This window comes from Zea mays, chromosome 2, assembly GCF_902167145.1.
Source record: "Zea mays cultivar B73 chromosome 2, Zm-B73-REFERENCE-NAM-5.0, whole genome shotgun sequence".
Classification (NCBI taxonomy): Eukaryota; Viridiplantae; Streptophyta; class Magnoliopsida; order Poales; family Poaceae; genus Zea; species Zea mays.
Window position 1 is genome coordinate 224,568,325 of NC_050097.1, and position 23,928 is coordinate 224,592,252.

Genomic DNA, 23,928 nt, shown 5'->3' on the forward strand with positions numbered 1-23,928 from the left:
CAAGAAAAACATTGGAAATGGAATGGTCAGGTGATATAGCAATTTTACCAAGTCCTTTGACCAAACCTCGATTTCCATCCCCGAATGTGATAGCTCTTTGGGGATCTTCGTTTTTCTCGTAGGAGGAGAACATCTTTTTCTCCCCGGTCATGTGGTTTGTGCATCCGCTATCAATGATCCGACTTGAGCCCCCGGATGCATAAACCTACAAAACAAGTTTAGGTCTTGTTCTTACGTACCCAAACGGTCTTGGGTCCTTTCACATTAGAAACAAGCACCTTGGGTACCCAAACACAAGTCTTTGAGCCCTTGTGTTTGGCCCCAACATATTTGGCAACTACTTTGCCTGGTTTGTTAGTTAAAACATAAGAAGCATCAAAAGTCTTAAATGAAACATTAGGCTCATTTGATGCAACAGGAGATTTCTTTTTAGGCATTTTAACATGGGTAGAATGCCTAGAACTAGATGTCTCATTCTTATACATAAAAGCATGATGAGAACCAGAATGAGACTTCCTAGAATGTATTCTCCTAATTTTATGCTCAGGATAACCAGCAGGATATAAAATGTAACCCTCGTTATCATGTGCCATGGGAGCCTTGCCCTTAACAAAATTGGACAATCTCTTAGGGGTATTAAGCTTGACAGTGTCTCCCTGTTGGAAGCCAATGCCATCCTTAATGCCAGGGTGTCTTCAATTATAGAGCATGCTCCTAGCAAATTTAAAATTTTCATTTTCTATTCATGCTCATTGATTTTACTAGTTAGTTGTGCTATGTGATCATTTTGTTGTTTGATTAAAGCTAGGTGATCATGGATAGCATCAACATTAATATCTCTACATCTAGTACAAATAGAAACATGATCAACACTAGATGTAGAGGGTTTGCAAGATTTTAATTCATCAATCTTGGCATGTAAAATGGTGTTCTCATTTCTAAGATTGGAAATAGAAATATTGCAAACATTTAAATCTTTAGCCTTAGAAATTAATTTGTCATTTTCAATTTTAAGGCTAGAAAGTGATTCATTCAATTTATCGATCTTAACAATTAAACTAGCATTATCATTTTTAAGATTGACAAGAGAATCATCACAACCATTTAACTTCTCAACCTTAGCAAGTAATTTGGCATTCTCAGTTCTAAGGTTAGAGACAGTGTCATGGTAAATGCTAAGCTCTTTAGATAAGTTTTCATTTTTCTCTACTTCCTGGACATAGGCACTTTTAACTTTAACATACTTTTTGTTTTCCTTAATAAGGAATTCCTCTTGGTTGTCCAAGAGTTCATCCTTCTCATGAATGGCACTTATCAATTCATTCAATTTTTCTTTTTGTTGCATGTTTAAGTTGGCAAAAAGAGTAAGCAAATCATCTTCATCATCACTAGAGCTACCCTCATCACTAAATGTTCTATATTTAGTGGAGGCTTTAGATTTTACCTTCTTCTTTTTGCCGTCCTTTGCCATGAGGCACTTGTGGCCGACGTTGGGGAAGAGGAGGCCTTTGTTGACGGCGATGTTGGTGACATCCTCGTCGGAGGAGGAATCAGTCGTGCTTTCATCGGAGTCCTATTCCCAACACACGTGGGCATTGCCACCCTTTTTCTTGTAGTACTTCTTCTTTTCCTTCCTCCTTCCCTTCTTGTCGTCGCCCCTGTCACTATCACTAGAATAGGACATTTAGCAATGAAATGACCGGGCTTACCTGAAAGGGAAATGTGCCCTTGGGCCATTTCTAAGTATTTTGGTGATTGAGTGCCAACACAAGTGGACTTATGTTAATCTATGCAAAGTGATGGATAAAGTGCAAATCAAGTAAAAAGGTATGTTTCTAAGACTTAGTACATTGTTTTGGAGACTAATGTATTGTGTCTAAGTGCTGGAAACAGGGGAAATCAAGTTGGAAAAGAGATGGCTTTGTTCAGCCAAAGACAGCTCGGTCTGGGTGCACCGGACTGTCCGGTGGTGCACCGGACAGTGTCCGGTGGTGCATCGGACAGTGTTCGGTGGGCCAGGCCGGCATCTGTCAACTGGCTGCTCTCGGGAAGCAATTAACGGTGTACGACTATAAATCACCGGACTGTCCGGTGGTGCACCGGACTGTCCGGTGAGCCAACAGTCGGCCGGGCCAACGGTCGGCCGCATAATTCGCGCGCGACGCGTGGCAAGAGCCAATGGTCAGAAGGGGCACCGGACTGTCCGGTGTGCACCGGACAGTGTCCGGTGCGCTAACGGCTCCAAAGCGCCAATGGTCGGTTTCGCCAAAGAAGGAAATAAATCCGCACTGGACAATGTCCGGTGGTGCACCGGACTGTCCGGTGCGCCAGGCGACAGAAGGCAAGAATTGCCTTCCAGGAATGCTCTCAACGGCTTCTAGCTGCCTTGGGGCTATAAAAGGGACCCCTAGGCGCATGGAGGAGTATACCAAGCAACCTTTGAGCATTGTTGATCATTCACACTTCATTCTTGCACACTTGTTCGACATTCTTAGTGATTTGAGCTCCGTTCTAGTGAGAACCTTGTGATACTCTTTTGAGCTCAAGTCTTGGTCTTGTGTGGGCGTATTTGCTGTGGATTTGAGTTTGTTGCTTCCCTCCCTTACTCTAGTGCTTTATTGTGATTCTTATTGTAAGGGCGAGAGACTCCAAGTTGTGGAGATTCCTCGCAAACGGGAAAGAGAAAAGTAAAGAAGAACACTGTGGTATTCAAGTTGATCATTGGATCACTTGAGAGGAGTTGAGTGCAACTCTCGTCCGTTGGGACGCCACAACGTGGAGTAGGCAAGTTTTGTACTTGGCCGAACCACGGGATAAATCCTCGTGTCTCTTGTGCTTGTCCTTATTGTGTCTATTGTGCTTCACAAGAGCTCTCCTCTCTACTCACTTGATTTCATTGTTCTAACTCTTAATCAAGTGTGTGTTGTTAAGTTTTTAAGTTTTACAAGATCACCTATTCACCCCCCCTCTAGGTGCTCTCAATTGGTATCGGAGTCGTTCTCTTCAAGAAAGGGACTAATCGCCTAAAGAGATGGATCCTAAGGGCAAGGGGATGGTGGTCAATGATAAGGAGAAGGAGTCCTTCGTCAATGATCCAAAGGATGACAAGCCTACTGACTCAGGCTCGGGCCACAAAAGAAAAGATGGGAGGAAGAAGATGTAACGCCCTGAATTTGGGGGTAGATTTTTTCTTCTTTTCCCTCGCCAAATTCAGGCGTTACTCTTTCCTTTTCCCTTTTCTCCTCGCTAAACCTTGATCTTTTCCAAAGTATAGCGGGATTCGGCTTGAGGTCCCATGTAAAGCAAAACCCTAAAATATTTTATTTTGTGTGATGCACCATGCCGGACCATGCATACCTTTTGAGTGTTTAAAAATGTGAATGCATTCATTTAGAGGAAATAGATTTTAGAAAAAAAGAAAACCTTTTCCTTCTCCTCTTCCCCCCTCCTTCCCCATTTTCGGCCCAGCCCACCCCCCTTCCCCCCCCCCCCCCGCGCGTGGGCCTCGCGGCGGCCCAGCCGCCCCCCTTCCCTTCCCGCCGTGGGCCGCCTAGCGGCCCAGCCGCGCCCCCACCCCCTTTGGGCCCAGCCGGCCCAACCGCCCCCTCCCCTTTTCTTTTTCCAAAAATCCCCTCCCCGCGGGCCTCGCTCGTCATCCCCTCTCTCTCTCTCTCTCCCTCACCCTAACCCTAGCCGCCGTCACCCCCGTCCCGCCCCCGCGCCGCCGCCGCCCCTCCCCGGCGCCGCCGCCGCGCCGGCCTCCCTCTCCGGTGAGGTTTCTCCCTCCCCCTCCCTCCTCTCCTCCCCTCCCTCCTCCTTCCCTCCCGCCGGCGTCCCCCCCCCCGGCCCCGCGCCCGGTCGACCTCGGCCGCCCCGCCCTCGGCCGCCCGCTCGGCCGCCCTCCCCGCGCCGCCCTCGGCCGTCCCTAGCCCGGCCGCTGTCGGCTCGGCGGCCTCGCCCGCGTCCGCCCTCCCCGCGCCGCCCCCCGGCGAGCTCGCGCCGGCCCCGCCCCGACCCCGCGTCCGGCCGCCCCGCCTCGGCCACCCCCGGCCCCGGCGCGCCTCGCTCCGGCGAGCCCGCCCCTCGCCGCGCCCCGGCTGCCCCGGCTCGGCTGCCCCCGCGCGAGCCCCGCTCGGCCCCTCGCGTCCGGCCGCCCCGCCCTCGGCCGTCTCCCGGCGAGCTCGGCCGCCCCCTCCGGCGAGCTCGGTCGCCCCGCCCTGGCTCGGCCGCGCCCGCCTCGGCCCCGTGTCGTCCCGGTCCCGGCCGTGCCCCTCGCCCCGCCCGTGCGCCGTGCTCGCCCGCTCGCCCCGCCGTGCCTTGCTCGCGTCGTGACGGCCCCGGCGTGGCCTCGAGCTCGGCCCAGCGTGCCTTTAGCGCGCGGCTTTGAGCTCGGCTAGCGCTCGGCCCCGACGTGCGCACGGCTAGTTCGTGGCGTGTGCGTGCGGTCTCGCGCGCGTGCTCGCGTAGTGCGCGTGCCTTGGCACGACCCGTCGTGCCCCGTCTACCCCCCCCCCCCCCCCCCCCCCCCGTGTCCTATGTGCGCTAATCACGTGTTTATATTAATAAGATAGGAGTCTTAATTTGGAATTGGTTACGTTAGTTAATTTGTATAGCTAATCATCTATCTCATTCAATGATAATCTACTAAAAGTGGTCACGTTTACATTAGTGCATGTAGCTAATTCTTTTATTAGAACCAATTGGAACTAGAACACGTAACGTCTAGTTATTCGCCTACCCGTAGTGCGTCTCGGGCTTAAGCTTTAACCCTCGCGAGACCTTTTCTAATTTCTTTCTAACCATGGTAAGTTCATTATCGTATGTGATATTCTATGCATATTTACTTCATTTGTTCTCTTGTATGGTGTACTGTTTGTTCCCTAATTTGAATGGATGGATGGATGTATGCTTGCAATCGCGTAGAGAACGATCCGGTCGAAGAGCCCGAGGAACTCGCAGGAGAAGCCCCTGAGCAGCAGTCGGTTGGTGGAGGCAAGTGTCCCTTGACCTATCTCTGTCCTATTCATTCTTTAATTCACCTCTCGCTTTACACATTTATACTTAAGGATTGACTAGCTTTTGTTATCCATGTCCTTGTTTACCTATTTGAGTTGGATTATTATTGTTTAGCTTTATGCTATTGCTCAAACTCTAATCAATGAACATGATGAGATTATCTATGATACGTTGTTTTCCCCTCTCTTATTATGATGTTATACTTGTGGTCTTCAAGGGGGCTCGAGCGGTTTCTCGAGTGCCTCTCCGTAAGGACCTGTTCTATGGATGACCGCCCGGGAAAACAGTGCAACCATGAGGGTGGAATGGGATACCCTTAGCTGAATAATTAGAGGATCCGGGGTGTAGTTCACTTAGCCGTCGTGCCGTCAATGGGGCTTGGTGTATGCGGCTCGCTCTGCCAAGTTTGGGTTCACCCCTTGGGGAGGAGTGCGGTGCATTTAGGAAACCTAACGGGTGGCTACAGTCCCGGGGAATCTTTGTAAAGGCTACGTAGTGATGCCCTGCTAGGCCACCTAGGTAGTGGTCAATGGGGAGTAGCTCTCTCCGGGCAGAATGGGAATCACGGCTTGTGGGTAAAGTGCACAACCTCTGCAGAGTGTTTGAAAACTGATATATCAGCCGTGCTCGCGGTTATGAGCGGCCAAGGGAGCTCCAGTGATTAGTGGTACTTGATCAGAGACATTATGGTACAGGTGGCTATGAGATCGATGGTTCTGGTTATGACTATGGCGCTGGTAAGTGGTATTCTTTCCATTTGGAAAGGGTACATCGGGCTAATAACTTGGGTTAATGCTAAAACCTGGCCTTCTATTAGTAAATAATAATCTGACCAACTAAAAGCAACTGCTTGACTTATCCCCACATAAAGCTAGTCCACTACAGCCAAACAGGATACTTGCTGAGTATGTTGATGTGTACTCACCCTTGCTCTACACACCAAATCCCCCCCATCCCCAGGTTGTCAGCATTGCAACCACTGCTCAGGAGAAGATGGAGCTGTGGAAGGAGACCTTCAGGAGTTCCAAGACTACGACGAGTTCTAGGCGTGGGTTAGCGGCAACCCCCAGTCGGCTGCCTGTGAAGGCCGCGTTTATCTGCGTTTCTTTTCCGCACTTTGATTTATTATAAGGACTATATGGACGTCTCAGACGTATGATGTAATCGACTATTATATCCCCTTTTAATACTATTTGAGCACTGTGTGATGATGTCCATGTTATGTAACTGCTGTGTACGTGAATAATTGATCCTGGCACCTACATGGTTCGCATTCGGTTTGTCTTCTAAAACCGGGTGTGACATAAGTGGTATCAAAGCCGTGCTGACTGTAGGACCGCTAACCTAGAATAGAATGGTCGTTCTAAGGACTATAGACCTCTGTCCCTGCCTTGACTTTGATATCCCTTCAAAAGTTGGTCATATCGACCAAACCTATATTCTACTATATATTATACCTTGCTGAAAATCATGTTTTATTCTAATCCTTCATTTATTTATGGTTCATTATTTGCTGGTCATATTAATTCTGTTCTCACCCTTTTGCTTGCGATGTCTTTTGTAGATGGCTCGACTTAGACACACTGCACGAAAGTCTGTCATCCCCTTCTTACCCTCCCGCCTTGCTGAGCGTCTGCTTCGCCGCCCCGTGGCCGGACAGTCCAGCCACTTGGAGAGACTGCACCACCGCCTGCATGAGGAGCAGGAACGTCGACGACAGGAGCAGCAGGGTTCTTCTTTCTCGCTCCACCAGGAGATAGAGTCCGTGAGGAGCTGCTCCCCTGTGCTTCCCCTGGAGGCGCCCCCTGCACCACCACTGGGCGCCCCAGCTTCTGGAGTAGCTGCTGGAGGAGACCCAGATGACGGAGGTGGCGACGACAGCTCGAGCCACGACACCGACTTCTCTGCTGACCATGAGCCGGAAGGATGGGTTGCTCGACCCATCACTCACGACGCTGTTCGCGGGTGTCACTTCCACGATGCGCTCGACACCCTGCTACGTCGGGCACTTAACCGGCGTACTTGGTCCATCGAGTATCGCTGTGTGGTCTACCAGCATAGTCGCAGGGTCTACCCGGACCGCTGGGAGGCAACATGCTTGGTGCGCCGCCCGGAGAACAGTCTCCAGGGTGCAGAGGCCTGCTCAGAGCACTATTCTATCTCTGAGCGGGACTCAGCTGAGGCGGCCATGCAAGATGCTGCACGGCGTGCGCTTTCGCACTACTGCTCGGTTCTCGGTGGGGTAGCTGACGGTCTCGACCTGAAGTATTACCCCCGCTTTCTATCTGGCAGCACAGGAGGCGTGATTGTTTCACCTGTCGGTGAGGACAATCCTAGGTTGAGCAACACAGTCAACCTAGACGCCGTGCTAAACACGGAGCTGGACCATGCATTAGACGAGCTGAGTAGGGCTCGTGCTGAGATCGCCCTGCTGCGGGCTGAGCGCGCGGAACGTCGTCACCTGGATGATGGTTCTCCCGCTCCCGTCGGGACTCAGCACCCGTACCGCTCACCTCGGCGTGGACGCCAGCCTTATGGCAACCCCGACTGCAAGACCAAGATAAATCTAGAACCATAGATCGTTAGAGTTGGATCTTGTAATTAATACAAAATATATATACGTAGAAGCTTCAGTCTTAGCGTTAGTCTCGCTCTTAGTTAGTCTTAGTTAGACAGGGTAGTTTGCTATATCCTGTGCATTTATGTTTGTCATGATGAACTATGTTTGGTTTGGATCTTTGTAATGACTGTCACCAGAGTGTGGGTATCCCCTGCCTGTTGGTTTACCTATTATGTTAAAGGAGTTAGCTATATAGTTGGGAAACCTTTTATTCCACTTTCCTCTTTATCTGAGAAGCTGTGTGGTCTGTGTTGGAGATCAGTGAAGATGCTCGTCTGTTCAGTGTTGTTGAAGGATTCTATACTCTTTTCTTATGCTGCAAGATTTGCCAGATCAGTTCTGATGTGTGGTTGCATTCTGCAGATGTCAGAGAACAGGCGCAGAGGAGGAAGACGTGCTCAGCAGGAGCGAGCCTCTCAGCAGGAGGAGGTGCCCCAGCAACAGCACCTGCCGCCCCCGCCCCCGATGTCGATCGAGCAGATGTTTCTGATGCAGACTCAGGCAGTTCAAGCCATCGGTCAGACTCTGGCCGCCATTCAGCAGCAGCAACAACAACAGCAGCAGGCCCCGCCTCAGCCTCAGATGCCTTAGATGCCCAGAGACAAGCGTGCTGAATTCATGAGAGGTCATCCACCAACGTTCGCTCACTCTTCTGACCCCATGGATGCTGAAGACTGGCTGCGCACTGTGGAGCGGGAATTGCATACCGCTCAGTGCGATGATCATTGGATTACTGTGGTATTCAAGTTGATCATTGGATCACTTGAGAGGAGTTGAGTGCAACTCTCGTCCGTTGGCACGCCACAACGTGGAGTAGGCAAGTTTTGTACTTGGCCGAACCACGGGATAAATCCTCGTGTCTCTTGTGCTTGTCCTTATTGTGTCTATTGTGCTTCACAAGAGCTCTCCTCTCTACTCACTTGATTTCATTGTTCTAACTCTTAATCAAGTGTGTGTTGTTAAGTTTTTAAGTTTTACAGGATCACCTATTCACCCCCCCTTTAGGTGCTCTCAATTGGTATCGGAGTCGTTCTCTTCAAGAAAGGGACTAATCGCCTAAAGATATGGATCCTAAGGGCAAGGGGATGGTAGTCAATGATAAGGAGAAGGAGTCCTTCGTCAATGATCCAAAGGATGACAAGCCTACTGACTCAGGCTCGGGCCACAAAAGAAAAGATGGGAGGAAGAAGAAAACAAGGCGCATCAAGGAGATAGTCTACTACGACAGCGACGAATCTTCCTCTTCCCAAAAGGATGATGACAACGACTACGAGAAAAAGAAAACGGTCAATTCAAACTTTTCTTTTGATTATTCTCATATTCCGCAAAGTACAAATGCTCATTTACTCTCCATTCCACTTGGTAAACCTCCTCACTTTGATGGAGAGGACTACGGATTTTGGAGTCACAAAATGCGTAGTCACTTGTTCTCTCTCCATCCAAGCATATGGGAGATAGTAGAGAGTGGAATGCAATTTGATAGTACTGATAGTCCCATGTTTATCAATGAGCAAATTCACAAAAATGCACAAGCTACCACTGTTCTTCTAGCTTCATTGTGCAGGGATGAATACCATAAGGTGAGCGGCTTGGATAACGCCAAGAAGATTTGGGACACCCTCAAAATCTCACATGAGGGGGAGCGACGTCACCATGCTCACAAAAATGGAGTTGGTGGAGGGCAAACTTGGGAGATTCGCAATGATCAGGGGCGAGGAGCCAACCCAAACGTACAACCGGCTCAAGACCCTCGTCAACAAAATAAGGAGCTATGGAAGCACGCGATGGACGGACCACGACGTCATCCGCCTAATGCTAAGGTCTTTTACTGTCCTTGATCCACATCTTGTGAACAATATTCGTGAGAATCCTAGGTACACCAAGATGACACCCGAGGAGATACTTGGAAAGTTCGTAAGCGGGCGGATGATGATTAAGGAGGCAAGATACATTGAAGATGCGTTGAACGGCCCAATCCACGAACCTCAAACTGTTGCTCTCAAAGCAACAAGGAGCAAGGAAGTGCTACCTAACAAGGCGGCACAAGTTGAGGCGGCGGGACTCAATGAGGAAGAGATGGCCCTCATCATCAAGCGTTTCAAGACGGCGCTAAGGGGTCGCAAGGAGCATCCCAACAAGACCAAGACAAAGGGGAAGCGCTCATGCTTCAAATGTGGTAAGATTGGTCATTTTATCGCTAATTGTCCCGATAATGATAGTGACCAGGAACAAGGGAACAAGAGGGAAAAGAAGAAGGCTTACAAGAAGGCTAAGGGCGAGGCACACCTTGGAAAGGAGTGGGACTCGGATTGTTCGTCGTCCGACTCCGACAACGAAGGACTCGCCGCCACCGCCTTCAACAAGTCGGCCCTCTTCCCCAACGAGCATCACACCTGCCTCATGGCAAGGGAAAAGAAGGTAAGCACTCGTGATACTAGTACTTACGCTTCCTCAAGTGATGAAGAATCTAGCGATGATGAAATAGACTATTTATGTTTATTCAAGGGCCTAGATAGAACTAAGGTTGATAAGATTAATGAATTAATTGATGCATTGAATGATAAGAATAGGTTATTAGAAAAGCAAGAGGATCTTTTGTATGAAGAACATGACAAATTTGTAGAGGCACAAAAATCCCTTGCTTTAGAAATTAAAAGAAATGAAATGCTTTCTTGTGAATTGTCTACATGTCATGACTCTATTTCTAGCTTAAAGAGCATAAATGATGATTTGAATGCTAAGTTAGAAATAGCTAATAAGTCAACATCTTGTGTAGAACATGTTGCAATTTGCAATAGGTGTAAAGATTTTAATGTTGATGCTTGTAGTGAACATCTAGTTTCAATTTCTAATTTGAATGATGAAGTGGCTAGTCTTAATGCCCAACTTAAGACTAGCAAGAATGAATTTGACAAACTAAAATTTGCAAGGGATGCCTACACAATTGGTAGACACCCCTCAATTAAGGATGGTCTTGGCTTCAAGAGGGAAGTCAAGAACTTAACAAGCCATAAGGCTTCCATCTCCGCCAAGGAGAAAGGGAAGGCCCCTATGGCAAATAGTGTGCAAAAGAACCATGCTTTCTTATACCATGATAGGAGATATTCTAGGAATGTTCATCATGATAGAAGCTGCAATGATATTGTTTCACACGCTTATGATTCAAATGCAATGTTTGCTTCAAGTTCTTCTATGATGTATGATAGAAGTTTGGCTAGGAAAAATGTCACTCACCATGTGCCTAGGAGAAATGCTCATGTTCCTAGGAAAGTAATGAATGAACCTTCTACAATTTATTATACTTGCAATACTTCCTTTGCTATTTGTAGAAAGGATAAGAAGGTAATTGCTAGGAAATTAGGGGCCAAATGTAAGGGAGATAAGACTTGCATTTGGGTCCCTAAGACTATTGTAACTAACCTTGTAGGACCCAACATGAGTTGGGTACCTAAGACCCAAGCCTAAATTTGCCTTGCAGGTTTATGCATCCGGGGGCTCAAGCTGGATTATCGACACCAGATGCACAAACCACATGACTGGGGAAAAGAGGATGTTCTCTTCCTATGTCAAGAACAAGGATCCCCAAGATTCAATCATATTCGGTGATGGGAACCAAGGCAAGGTGAAAGGGTTAGGAAAAATTGCTATTTCATCCGAGCACTCTATTTCTAATGTATTCTTAGTTGAGTCGCTTGGATATAACTTGTTATCTGTGAGTCAACTTTGTAATATGGGATATAACTGTTTATTCACAAATGTAGATGTGTCTGTCTTTAGAAGAAGTGATGGTTCATTAGCTTTTAAGGGTGTACTAGACGACAAACTTTATTTAGTTGATTTTGCAAAAGAGGAGGCCGGTCTAGATGCATGCTTAATTGCTAAGACTAGCATGGGATGGCTGTGGCATCGCCGTTTAGCACATGTGGGGATGAAGAACCTTCACAAGGTTCTAAAGGGAGAACACGTGATAGGTCTAACTAATGTAACTTTCGAAAAAGATAGACCTTGTGCAGCTTGTCAAGCAGGTAAATAGGTGGGAAGCTCTCATCATGCCAAAAATGTGATGACAACATCAAGACCCCTGGAGTTGCTTCATATGGACCTCTTCGGACCCATCGCCTATCTAAGCATAGGAGGAAGTAAGTATGGTCTTGTTATAGTTGATGATTTTTCTCGCTTCACTTGGGTATTCTTTTTTGCAGGATAAATCTGAAACCCAAGTGAAGAAGATAAGGAGCGACAATGGGTCCGAGTTCAAGAACCTTCAAGTGGAGGAGTATCTTGAGGAGGAAGGAATCAAGCACAAGTTCTCCGCTCCCTACACACCACAGCAAAATGGTGTGGTAGAGAGGAAGAACAGGACGGTACTAGATATGGCGAGGACGATGCTTGATGAATTCAAGACGCCCGAACGGTTTTGGACGGAAGCCGTGAGCACGGCTTGCCACGCCATAAACCGGGTCTACCTTCATCGCCTCCTCAAGAAGACTTCATATGAGCTTCTAACCGGTAACAAACCCAATGTGTCTTACTTTCGTGTATTTGGGAGCAAATGTTACATTCTAGTGAAGAAAGGTAGGAATTCGAAGTTTGCTCCCAAAGCTGTAGAAGGGTTTTTGTTAGGTTATGACTCAAATACAAAGGCGTATAGGGTCTTCAACAAATCATCGGGTTTGGTTGAAGTCTCTAGCGATGTTGTATTTGATGAGACTAATGTCTCTCCAAGAGAGCAAGTTGTTGATCTTGATGATGTAGATGAAGAAGACGTCCCAACGGCCGCAATGCGCACCATGGCGATTGGAGATGTGAGGCCACTGGAACAAAAGGAGCAAGATCAACCTTCTTCCTCAACAACGGTGCATCCCCCAACTCAAGAAGATGAACAGGTTCATCAAGAGGAGGCGTGTGATCAAGGGGGGCACAAAACGATCATTTAATGGAGGAAGAAGCACAACCGGCACCTCCAACCCAAGTTCGAGTGACGATTCAAAGGAATCATCCTGTCGACCAAATATTGGGTGACATCAGCAAGGGAGTAACTACTCGTTCTAGATTAGTTAATTTTTGTGAGCATTACTCCTTTGTCTCTTCTATTGAGCCTTTTAGGGTAGAAGAGGCCTTGCTAGATCCGGACTGGGTGTTGGCCATGCAAGAGGAGCTCAACAACTTCAAGAAAAATGAAGTTTGGACACTGGTGCCTCGTCCCAAGCAAAATGTTGTGGGAACCAAGTGGGTGTTTCGCAACAAACAAGACGAGCACGGGGTGGTGACAAGGAACAAGGCACGACTTGTGGCAAAAGGTTATGCCCAAGTCGCAGGTTTGGACTTTGAGGAGACTTTTGCTCCTGTGGCTAAGCTAGAGTCAATTCGCATATTGTTAGCCTATGCTACTCACCATTCTTTCAGGTTGTTCCAAATGGATGTGAAGAGCGCTTTCCTCAACGGGCCAATTAAGGAGGAGGTGTACGTGTAGCAAACCCCTGGCTTTGAGGATGAACGGTACCCCGACCACGTGTGTAAGCTCTCTAAGGCGCTCTATGGACTTAAGCAAGCCCCAAGAGCATGGTATGAATGCCTTAGAGACTTTTTAATTGCTAATGCTTTCAAGGTTGGGAAAGCCGATCCAACTCTTTTTACTAAGACGTGTGATGGTGACTTATTTGTGTGCCAAATTTATGTCGATGACATAATATTTGGTTCTACTAACCAAAAGTCTTGTGAAGAGTTTAGCAGGGTGATGACTCAAAAGTTTGAGATGTCGATGATGGGCGAGTTAAGTTATTTCCTTAGGTTCCAAGTGAAGCAACTCAAGGATGGGACCTTCATCTCCCAAACGAAGTACACACAATACTTGATCAAGCGGTTTGGGATGAAGGACGCCAAGCCCGCAAAGACTCCAATGGGAACCTACGGACACACCGACCTCAACAAAGGAGGTAAGTCTGTTGATCAAAAGGCATACTGGTCTATGATAGGGTCCTTACTTTATTTATGTGCTAGTAGACCGGATATTATGCTTAGCGTATGCATGTGTGCTAGATTTCAATCCGATCCAAGGGAGTGTCACTTAGTGGCAGTGAAGCGAATTCTTAGATATTTAGTCGCTACGCCTTGCTTCGGGATCTGGTATCCAAAGGGGTCTACCTTTGACTTAATTGGATATTCAGACTCCGACTATGCTGGATGTAAGGTCGATAGGAAGAGTACATCGGGGACGTGCCAATTCTTAGGAAGGTCCCTGGTGTCATGGAGTTCTAAGAAACAAACTTCTGTTGCCCTATCCACCGCTGAGACCGAGTATGTTGCCGCAGGACAGTGTTGCGCGCAACTACTTTGGATGAGGCAAACCCTCCGGGACTTTGGCTACAATCTGGGCAAAGTCCCACTCCTATGTGATAATGAGAGTGCTATCCGCATGGCGGATAATCCTGTTGAACACAGCCACACAAAGCACATTGACATCCGACATCACTTTTTGAGAGACCACCAGCAAAAGGGAGATATCGAAGTGTTTCATGTTAGCACCGAGAACCAGCTAGCCGATATCTTTACCAAGCCTCTAGATGAGTCGACCTTTTGCAAGCTGCGTAGTGAGCTAAATGTCTTAGATTCGCGGAACCTGGATTGATTTATAGCATACATGTGTTTTATGCCTTGATCATGTTCCTTAATGCATTTTGTTGTTTATTTATGGTGCTCAAGTTGTACAAGCACTCCTCGGACCTCACAAGTCCATTTGCAAGTGATGCACATATTTAGGGGGAGATGTGCTACAACTTGACCCTTTGAGACTAACTGTGTACTTGAGTTTGATTAATTTAGTCTCAAAGGAGGTTTGAAAGGGAAAAGGTGGACTTGGACCATGCAAGACTTCCACTGCACTCCGATGAAAGAGTAATTGATTCCAAGTTCATCTTTGTACTCTTATTGCCTTTTTACTCTTAGTTGAAGATTTTGGTGAGACAATGGGGTTAAAGGGCCAAGATTGATCTCGTTTTGGTGCTTGATGCCAAAGGGGGAGAAAATAAGGTCAAAGCAAATGGATCAGCTACCACTTGAGCCATTTTAAAGAAAGTAGAGTTAGAGTTTTTTAAAATACTTTTGTTTGTCTCTTATTTGGTCTCTTTGTGGGGAGAAGGCTTGATTATGGGAAAAAGGGGGAGTTTTTGAATCTTTGATCAATTTCTCTTGATATATCTCTCTTTATGTTTCAACAAGTGTGTTTGACTTAGAGATAGGAAATTGAATTTGATTTGCAAAAACAAACCAAGTGGTGGCAAAGAATGATCCATATATGCCAAATTTGAATCAAAACAATTTTGAGTTCTCATTTGTATTGATGTTGCACTTCCTTTAGTTGCTTTTTATTGTGTTGGCATAAATCACTAAAAAGGGGGAGATTGAAAGGGAAATGTGCCCTTGGGCCATTTCTAAGTATTTTGGTGATTGAGTGCCAACATAAGTGGACTTATGTTAATCTATGCAAAGTGATGGATAAAGTGCAAATCAAGTAAAAAGGTATGTTTCTAAGATTTAGTACATTGTTTTGGAGACTAATGTATTGTGTCTAAGTGCTGGAAACAGGAGAAATCAAGTTGGAAAAGAGATGGCTTTGTTCAGCCAAAGACAGCTCAGTCTGGGTGCACCAGACAGTGTCCGGTGGTGCATCGGACAGTGTCCGGTGCGCCAGGCCGGCGTCTATCAACTGGCTGCTCTCGGGAAGCAATTAACGGCGTACGACTATAAATCACCGGACTGTCCGGTGGTGCACCGGACTGTCCGGTGAGCCAACAGTCGGTCGGGCCAACGGTCGGACGCATAATTCGCGCGCGACGCGTGGCAAGAGCCAACGGTCAGAAGGGGCACCGGACAGTGTCCGATGCGCCAACGGCTCCAAAGCGCCAACGGTCGGCTTCGCCAAAGAAGGGAAGAAATCCGCACCGGACAGTGTCCGGTGGGGCACCGGACTATCCGGTGCGCCAGGCGACAGAAGGCAAGAATTGCCTTCCAGGAATGCTCTCAACGGCTCCTAGCTGCCTTGGGGCTATAAAAGGGACCCCTAGGCGCATGGAGGAGTATACCAAGCAACCTTTGAGCATTGTTGATCATTCACACTTCATTCTTGCACACTTGTTCGACATTCTTAGTGATTTGAGCTCCGTTCTAGTGAGAACCTTGTGATACTCTTTTGAGCTCAAGTCTTGGTCTTGTGTGGGCGTATTTGCTATGGATTTGAGTGTGTTGCTTCCCTCCCTTACTCTAGTGCTTTATTGTGATTCTTATTGTAAGGGCGAGAGACTCCAAGTTGTGGAGATTCCTCACAAACGGGAAAGAGAAAAGTAAAGAAGAACACCGTGGTATTCAAGTTGATCATTGGATCACTTGAGAGGAGTTGAGTGCAGCTCTCGTCCGTTGGAACGCCACAACGTGGAGTAGGCAAGTTTTGTACTTGGCCGAACCACGGGATAAATCCTCGTGTCTCTTGTGCTTGTCCTTATTGTGTCTATTGTGCTTCACAAGAGCTCTCCTCACTACTCACTTGATTTCATTGTTCTAACTCTTAATCAAGTGTGTGTTGTTAAGTTTTTAAGTTTTACAGGATCACCTATTCACCCCCCCTCTAGGTGCTCTCATTACCACACTTGTAGCACACTTTCTTAGAGCAGGGTTTGTAATCCTTCCCCCTCATTTGCTTAAGGATTTGACAGAAGCTCTTGATGATGAGCGCCATTTCCTCGTTGTCGAGCTTGGAGGCGTCGATGGGGAGCCTACTTGATGTAGGCTCTTCTTTCTTCTCCTCCTTCGCCTTAAATGCGTCGGGTTGCACCTCGGGTGTGGAGGTGCCGCCTTGCTCGACAATTTGTTTGGAGCCTTTGATCATCAACTCAAAGCTCACAAACTTTCCTATCACTTCCTCGGGAGACATTAGCTTATATCTAGGATCACCGCGTATTAATTGAACTTGAGTAGGATTACGAAATACGAGTGATCTAAGAATAACCTTGACCATTTTATGGTCATCCCATTTTGTGCTCCCGAGGTTGCGCACTTGGTTGACCAAGGTCTTGAGTCGGTTGTACATTGCTTGTGGCTCCTCTCCTTGGTTGAGGATGAATCGACCGAGCTTCCCCTCGATCGTCTCCCGCTTGGTGATCTCGGTCACCTCATCCCCTTCGTGCGTGGTCTTTAGCACGTCCCAAATCTCTTTGCCACTTTTTAGCCCTTGCACCTTATTATACTCCTCTCGACTTAGAGAGGCGAGGAGTATAGTAGTTGCTTGGGAGTCAAAGTGCCGGATTTGGGCGACCTTGTCCGAATCATATGCTTCATCCCCCACAGATGGTACCTGTGCTCCAAACTCAACAATGTCCCAAATGCTAGCGTGGAGTGAGGTTAGATGATGCCTCATTTTATCACTCCACATACAATAATCTTCACCATAAAAAACTGGTGGTTTGCCTAATGGGACAGAAAGTAAAGGAGTGCGTTTAGAGATGCAAGGATAGTGTAGGGGGATCTTACTAAACTTCTTGCGCTCATGGTGCTTAGAAGTCACGGACGGAGCGTCAGAGCCGGAGGTGGAGGGCGACGAAGAGTCGGTCTCGTAGTAGACCACTTTCTTCATTTTCTTTTTCTTGTCGCCACTCCGATGCGACTTGATGCGGGGAGGTGATTCCTCCCTTCCTTGGCGCCGGACTCCTTTGATGGAGCCTTCCCGTGGCTTGTGGCCGTTTCCATCTCCCTCTTGGCGGATCGACATCACTTCGAGTTGTTAGACTCTAATGAAGTACCGAATCTGATACCAATTGAAAGTCGCCTAGAGGGGGGTGAATAGGCAAAATCTGAAATTTATAAACTTTAAGCACAACTACAAGCCGGGGTTAACGTTAGAAATAAAATCGAGTCCAAAAGAGAGGGCGAAAACAAATCAACCAAGAAATAAAGCGAGTGACACGGTGATTTGTTTTACTGAGGTTCGGTTCTTGCAAACCTAGTCCCCGTTGAGTGTAGGATTACGGGGATGCTACACTAGCGCAAAACAAAATTTTCAACCCCATAATACCAAGAACTACTGCGGTTATAGGTCATGGAATTACCACTAGACGCGCAGAGCAGTGGAAGACGTCTCGATGTAGACGAACGCGTCGAGCAGTGCCGTGCAGTCGCCGGCGTCCTTCACGTCCTCGCACGGTTCGTCCAAGTGCTCCAGATGCAGCACCTCCGAGGTATCCACACGTATAGGGAGGAAGCGCCGCGTACCGAACTGCTAGGTTCGCGACGGCGGCTTGGCGAGGGCGAGAGGCGAGCGGCGGTTGCTGGTTTGTAGGTGGCGAATTAGGTTATCTCTTAACCGCGCCCCCGCTCCTCATTATATAGGCGTTATGGTGGGCTTCTGACGCCGAGGCCCATCATTAACCCTAAAGCCCAGTCTAATTTCGGATCTAATCCGAATTAGGCTTCCTTCCCCTTAAGTGTGTGACCCTATAGGTTCACGTACAAATAGACATAGCCCGAGTACTCTTACTTGGTCCAATAATTGACAGCGGCCTCTAGCAAGACATGTCAACTCCTATGTGTACGTAAAGATCATATCAGACGAACCATTGCGACATTACGTACATGTTGTTCCCTTTGTCTCACGATATTTGGTCTGGCTCTAAGCTGACCTCTCTTTCTCGATACTGTGAATTAGAATCCTTTCAATGGTTAACTCTTAACCCTAGCACGGCCATGCATTTCTTGATCCAATCACTCGAGGGGCCCAGAGATATCTCTCTCACAAAGAGAGGGACAAATTCCATCTTGACTGACCATGCCTCATAGCATCCTTCCTGACAAACCCAAAACTACCTTTATAACTACCCAGTTACGGGATAGCGTTTGATAGTCCCTAAGTAAGTCAATTCACATCTTGAGAACATGCGATAATCTCAGGTCTAAGGATACAGTATTCATGTTGCAAGAAGAGAACTATATTACAATATCTCACGTTGGGTCGGTCCAGCCTCATGTCATACATGCGCCCACATTATTAGTTTAACATCTCCATGTTCATGACTTGTGAAATGTAGTCATCAACTAATACATATGCTAGTCATCGACTCTGACTAGGGACATCATTTAGAATAACCATATAAGTAAAGAATCTCACAAACAATTCACATAATTGCTAATCAATACAAGGTGCCTTCCATGGATATTCAATTAAGCAATATATATATCATGGATACAAAGAAATATGCTCATCTCTATGATTATCTCTAGGGCATATTTCTAACATTGAGGTGGTCACAAAGACCGGGTCTCTTTCAACCCTTTCCCTCTCTCAAACGGTCACTTAGACCGAGTGAGCTTTCTCCTTAATCAACAAGTCACTTAGATCCCTCACAAGTACCATCACAACTTGGTGTCTCTTGCTTTGATTACAAGTGTCTTGAGAACAAGTGTCTCTTGCGTTTATTCAGTGTTCCTGTCTGAGGCTCACTTTGGTGTCGCGGACGGTCCGCGCTTAGTCTGTTTTTCCAAAAAGTTTCTCCTGTCCATAATAATCTACGGTATTCCGGACAGTCGATTTAGAATAGTTGTAGATGCACTTACGCACCTGTGGAATGATCAACTAGACAAACTGGTAAGTCCACAAGGGTTGTGATGGTCGTCAAACATCAAAATCGATTATAGGAAATGTTGAGACTATTTCCCTTTCAGGGGGTCGAGCCGGAGGTCGCTGAGACTTCTGGCTACATTGGGCAGGTCACTCATCAAGGGAGACGGGGCTTCCGAGGCCCTCGTCGTCTCTCCTTTTTCGTTGACGACGAAATCTAGACTCTCGAAATGGATGGTCATCCTAGGAGTCCAGACCACGCCGTTGTTGTTGTTATCCATCCAAAGCTTGGAGAGATGACGAGGGTTTCGAACCTCGCTCCGACAAGTAAATTTATTGTGCGCATTCCAGACTCTAGAGGGTGTGCGCGGTGGGCGCAAGATTTATACTGGTTGGGATAGAACGTCCCTATTTCCAGTCATCAGCGACTTACGCTACCGACACCATCGATGATCAAAACTCGTAATAGGTGTTACAAGCGGGTGGGAGAGGGAGGAGATGTTCCCAAGTCTCTTTATTGGGTGGAAGTGGAGCTTATAAGCTACATAGTGGAGTCCTAGCTAAGTCTTGGCTTGGCGGCAAGCTCCGACCTCTTGGTCCTCGTCGGTGCTCCTCCTCCTGTATGTCAGTTCGTCCGGTGTTCATCCTTGTGGGTGCGTGTCTAAGTGATCTCAATTTCTTCCATCCCCTTTGCCTGGGGGCCAATCCCTCCCTTTTATAGGCGGGGAGAGGGGTCAACCAGCGATGGCTTCCTTAGGAAGGAGCTGTAAAGCAGGGATAAAACCAAACATTCTTACTCGGGGTAAAGCCACGCATACTCGTGGGCCTAGAGCCGCCTGACTGTCTCGTATTTAGTGTGGCAGACGGTATGTGGCCACGTGGGTCCGAGACACCATTATTTAGGCTACATCGACCCCTAGCCTTCGTAGCTTGGGCTTGGCGCGGCTCGTCGTGTTGCGCCCTGCTAGTGGTGTGCGCATTCATACCTAGTCTGATAGGTCATGAGTGTGCCGTAGGGCGAGGGGCGCGCGGACCATAAATGCGTCGTAGTCCGAGGGCTCATAGGTCATGAGTGCTATGCGGCTCGAGGGATTCGTAGGTCATGAGTGGGAAGCGGACCGACGCACCGCGCTGTGGCTCAGTGTGGTTAATGTGACCGGTTATTTACAATTGGTGAGTCTGGGGCTGGGCGTAGGATTTACTCGAGTGGTTCCCCTCCGACACGTCCAACCCTCCTGTCAGGTTCCACCATGCCTGACCCCGGGCTCGGTGCCGTGAGGTTTGACCAGGGACAGCTCCTCCTGTCAGGTTCTGCAACGTTCAACCTCATACTCAGGCCATGCTTGTTTCGGATTATAATCTCTCAAGTTTATATAATCTAGCGCAAATAATCCAGCAAGTAAACAAATAACTAGATTATGAGTTCAGATTATTATATAATATAAAACATAGATTATGATAATCTCATAATCTTCTCAAGAGTACCTTATTTGAGATTATTTTGGACAAAAGATCCACTGTCCATAGTTATGTAAATAGAAATTACAATATATACTATCATTTTTTCCTCACATCAAATAAACAAACAAGAGTACTCTTGTCTTTGTGAATAATCTATATTTGTATAATTTAGACTACCAAACAGCTACATATAGATTATAATATATCTAAATTATATAATCCATGATTATATAATTTAGATTATAATTCAGATTATTATATAATTTATAAGCTAAAAAAACAGGCCCTCGGTGCCGCTGGGTTCAACTCGAGGACGGTCAGGATTAACATATCCACCTCCTTATCCTTCAGTTAACCAACAGGCTCCAGCGAAGGGTCTTTCTGGACGGGAGATCGTTTCTGTGACAGATTAATGCCTACTGCAAGCTTGAAGTCCTCGAGGACATTCTCGATTGTTTTTGTGGCTGCCAGAACAAAAATAAAAATCAAGGGTTTTAGAAGGGTTTGGTATTCCTTCGTTTCCTCCCTTTCTTCCTCTGCAAGCAAAAACACCGCAGGGAAAAAAAGGCCCAAAACAATCTGCGACTTCGAGAACCCTAGTATCAAGCGCAGAACTCCGTCATGCTGCGTGCGGCGGCGGCTGCCGCCGCCATATTCCCGGCGCGGGTCGCCGCTGCGCCGGCTGCTGCGGCGGCGGAGGAACTTAGGTATCCGCTGCTCAGGGTTATTGGGACGCTGAGGGGCAGCCGCGGCTCGGTGCTGCTGGGGAGGAGGGTGCGTTTCTGCTCCAACTCCTCCGCGAGCGACTCCGAAGTGGCGGCGGCAGATGCGGAGGCGAATGCCGAGGATGCGACCGTTGCGGAGGAGGAGGCGGGCAGCAAGGCGTCTTCCGCCATCGTGCCGACCAGCACCAATATCGACGACTGCCTCTCTGTATGTTCGTCTGGATCATAGTTACTTGCTTTGTTGCTTACCCCAGCCATTCGTTTTTTCTCCATTTTTAAGAGACTCGGTCATCGCTTGGGAATGTGCTATGAGTAGTAGGCTAGTGCCCGATTCTGTATTCTGTGTTGCCTCCCGGATTAGCTCAGACACAGACGATCCGTTAACTCATGTGTCAGTAGCGTGCTGGATTCAACACCTTAGGTCCGTCCGTGCACAATTAATTGCAAACTGTATTCATGAGATCGGATGCAAATTGCATAGAAATTCCTCAAATTAAATGCAAACTAAAATGTCTCGGATCTGGTAGGAAAATGCCTCCGAAGCATGCGTCTCTTGTGAAAAAAACTGCATGCATTTTGTTAGGATCCAAGTGTTTATTTTGGGACTGTTGTCATATTTTTTTGGTATATATCAGAGGACTATAATGTTAGAAATCTAGGCGATTTCAACAACAATTTAATCATAAAATAGATAATCAGCAGGTTTATGACGTCAGATATATGCATATGTGATCTAAGCGTGACAAGCATGTATTCATGTAGATGTAGAAAATACTAACTAACATGAATTTGAATATTTGACCCAAAAACTTATTGCACAGTGAGCAAGAGAAACATACCCAGGAGTAGAGCTAGATGCACTGGTCAAAATAGTGCCTATTGACATGGTTCTTAAGGCGGTATGGCGAGACAAGAAATTGTCCACTGCCTGGACGCCTAGGCGAGCAAGGCGCTTCACATAGTTTTCAGATCGCCTGATCCATGCCACTGGGCGATTAGTCACGGTTAGGCATCGATCAGGGCGATTAGTCGCCCCTGATCGACCCTAATCGTCCTCCTACACATACACACGCACACACACACACACACACACACACACACACACACACACACACACACACACACACACACACACACACACACACACTAGCCAGTTGCCCGTGCTTTGCTACGTTGTTATATACTCAAATATAACTATTGTTTATTTTTAAACACTGAGGTATGTGTGGTCTGGTGGTTAACCTCAAATTTCTGAAGCAGGGGGCATGAGTTCGAGTGTTCGCTCTACACTATTTTTTTGTGCGGTGTGGTGGGTGGGCCCATAGTGGGGTGAAGCCCTAGTATCATCAGGTGTCCACATTAGGTTCTTAATAGAGTAGTATAGTTATATAGACATATAGTCATATATAACACTATATATAGATATATACTTATATAGTATAGAGACTTGCAGCAGTATAAATACTTAAATAGTCCATAACAGCACAACAATATCAATATTCAATTTCAATACTTGGAAGTCCAAGACTGCTACATCCAGCTCACTAGACCAGCACAACAACAACAAGTTTATTCAATACTTGAATAGTCCATACTCCATAACAGCACAACAACAACAAGTTTATATAAGACTACGAAACTGCAAGTTTACAACTTACTAGACCAGTAGAGTAGTAGACCATGATCAAGAAGGCAGTCACGTACCATCATAAGAGCTGCTCATCTCCGGACTCCGGAGTGCTGCTGTTGTTGAAGAGTGAAGAACAGAGAAGAGTGAACTCAGTGAAGAACAGAAGAGAATGGAAATGGAGTTGGAGGCTCTGGGAAGCAAGCAGACACACCAACTTGGACCTGCTAAACAGCCTACCGTACTAGCCTGGATAGGGATATGAAGAGACTGGAAGCAGAAGAGACGCCTGGATAGGGAGTTGAAGAGATTGGGCGTTTGGAGAGACGCCCAGAGTGCATTTAAGCCTAAAATGGCATTTGGACTACCCAAAGCGCAATTAAATCGATGAGTTGATCGCCCACTAGGATGATTATGTGACTAACCTGGATTAGGCGAGATGATGGCCCCCTCGGGTACTGTAGCATATATATAGGCAGACAATAATATATGGGCCTTAACACCCCCTGTCAAACTCAAGGCGGAAGTGGAGGATTTGAAGCATTGAGTTTGATTAGATGAAACTGATGTTGTGCCCTAGTTTGTGCTTTTGTGAAGAAATTCGCAAGCTGTAATTCTGAGGGCACATATTGAAGAGCAATGGTCTTCTGATGGCAATGAGATCTAGTGAATGAGACATCAACACCAATGTGTTTTGTGAGTTCACGCTTCACTGGATCATGACAAATTTGTATAGCTCCAGTGTTGTCACAACGAAGAAGTGTAGGCGAGTCACAAGAAACGCCTAGATCAGCCAAGAGCCAACGAATCCAGATAATCTCAGCAGTAGTAGTAGCGAGGGCTCGAAGTTCTGCTTCAGTACTAGATCTGGATACAA

The 23,928-nt window shown here is 47.1% G+C and overlaps 1 protein-coding gene across 1 annotated transcript in view; it reads left to right on the forward strand.

The window, feature by feature from the left end:
• The first annotated feature begins 21,084 nt into the window (after positions 1-21,084).
• LOC103647953 (lon protease homolog, mitochondrial-like) overlaps positions 21,085-23,928 on the forward strand; it is a 31,267-nt gene continuing 28,423 nt past the window's right edge. The window contains exon 1 of the mRNA XM_008672455.4: positions 21,085-21,632. Within this exon, the coding sequence (XP_008670677.1) occupies positions 21,321-21,632 (312 nt within the window). The 5' untranslated portion in view covers positions 21,085-21,320. The remainder of the gene's footprint in view (positions 21,633-23,928) is intronic.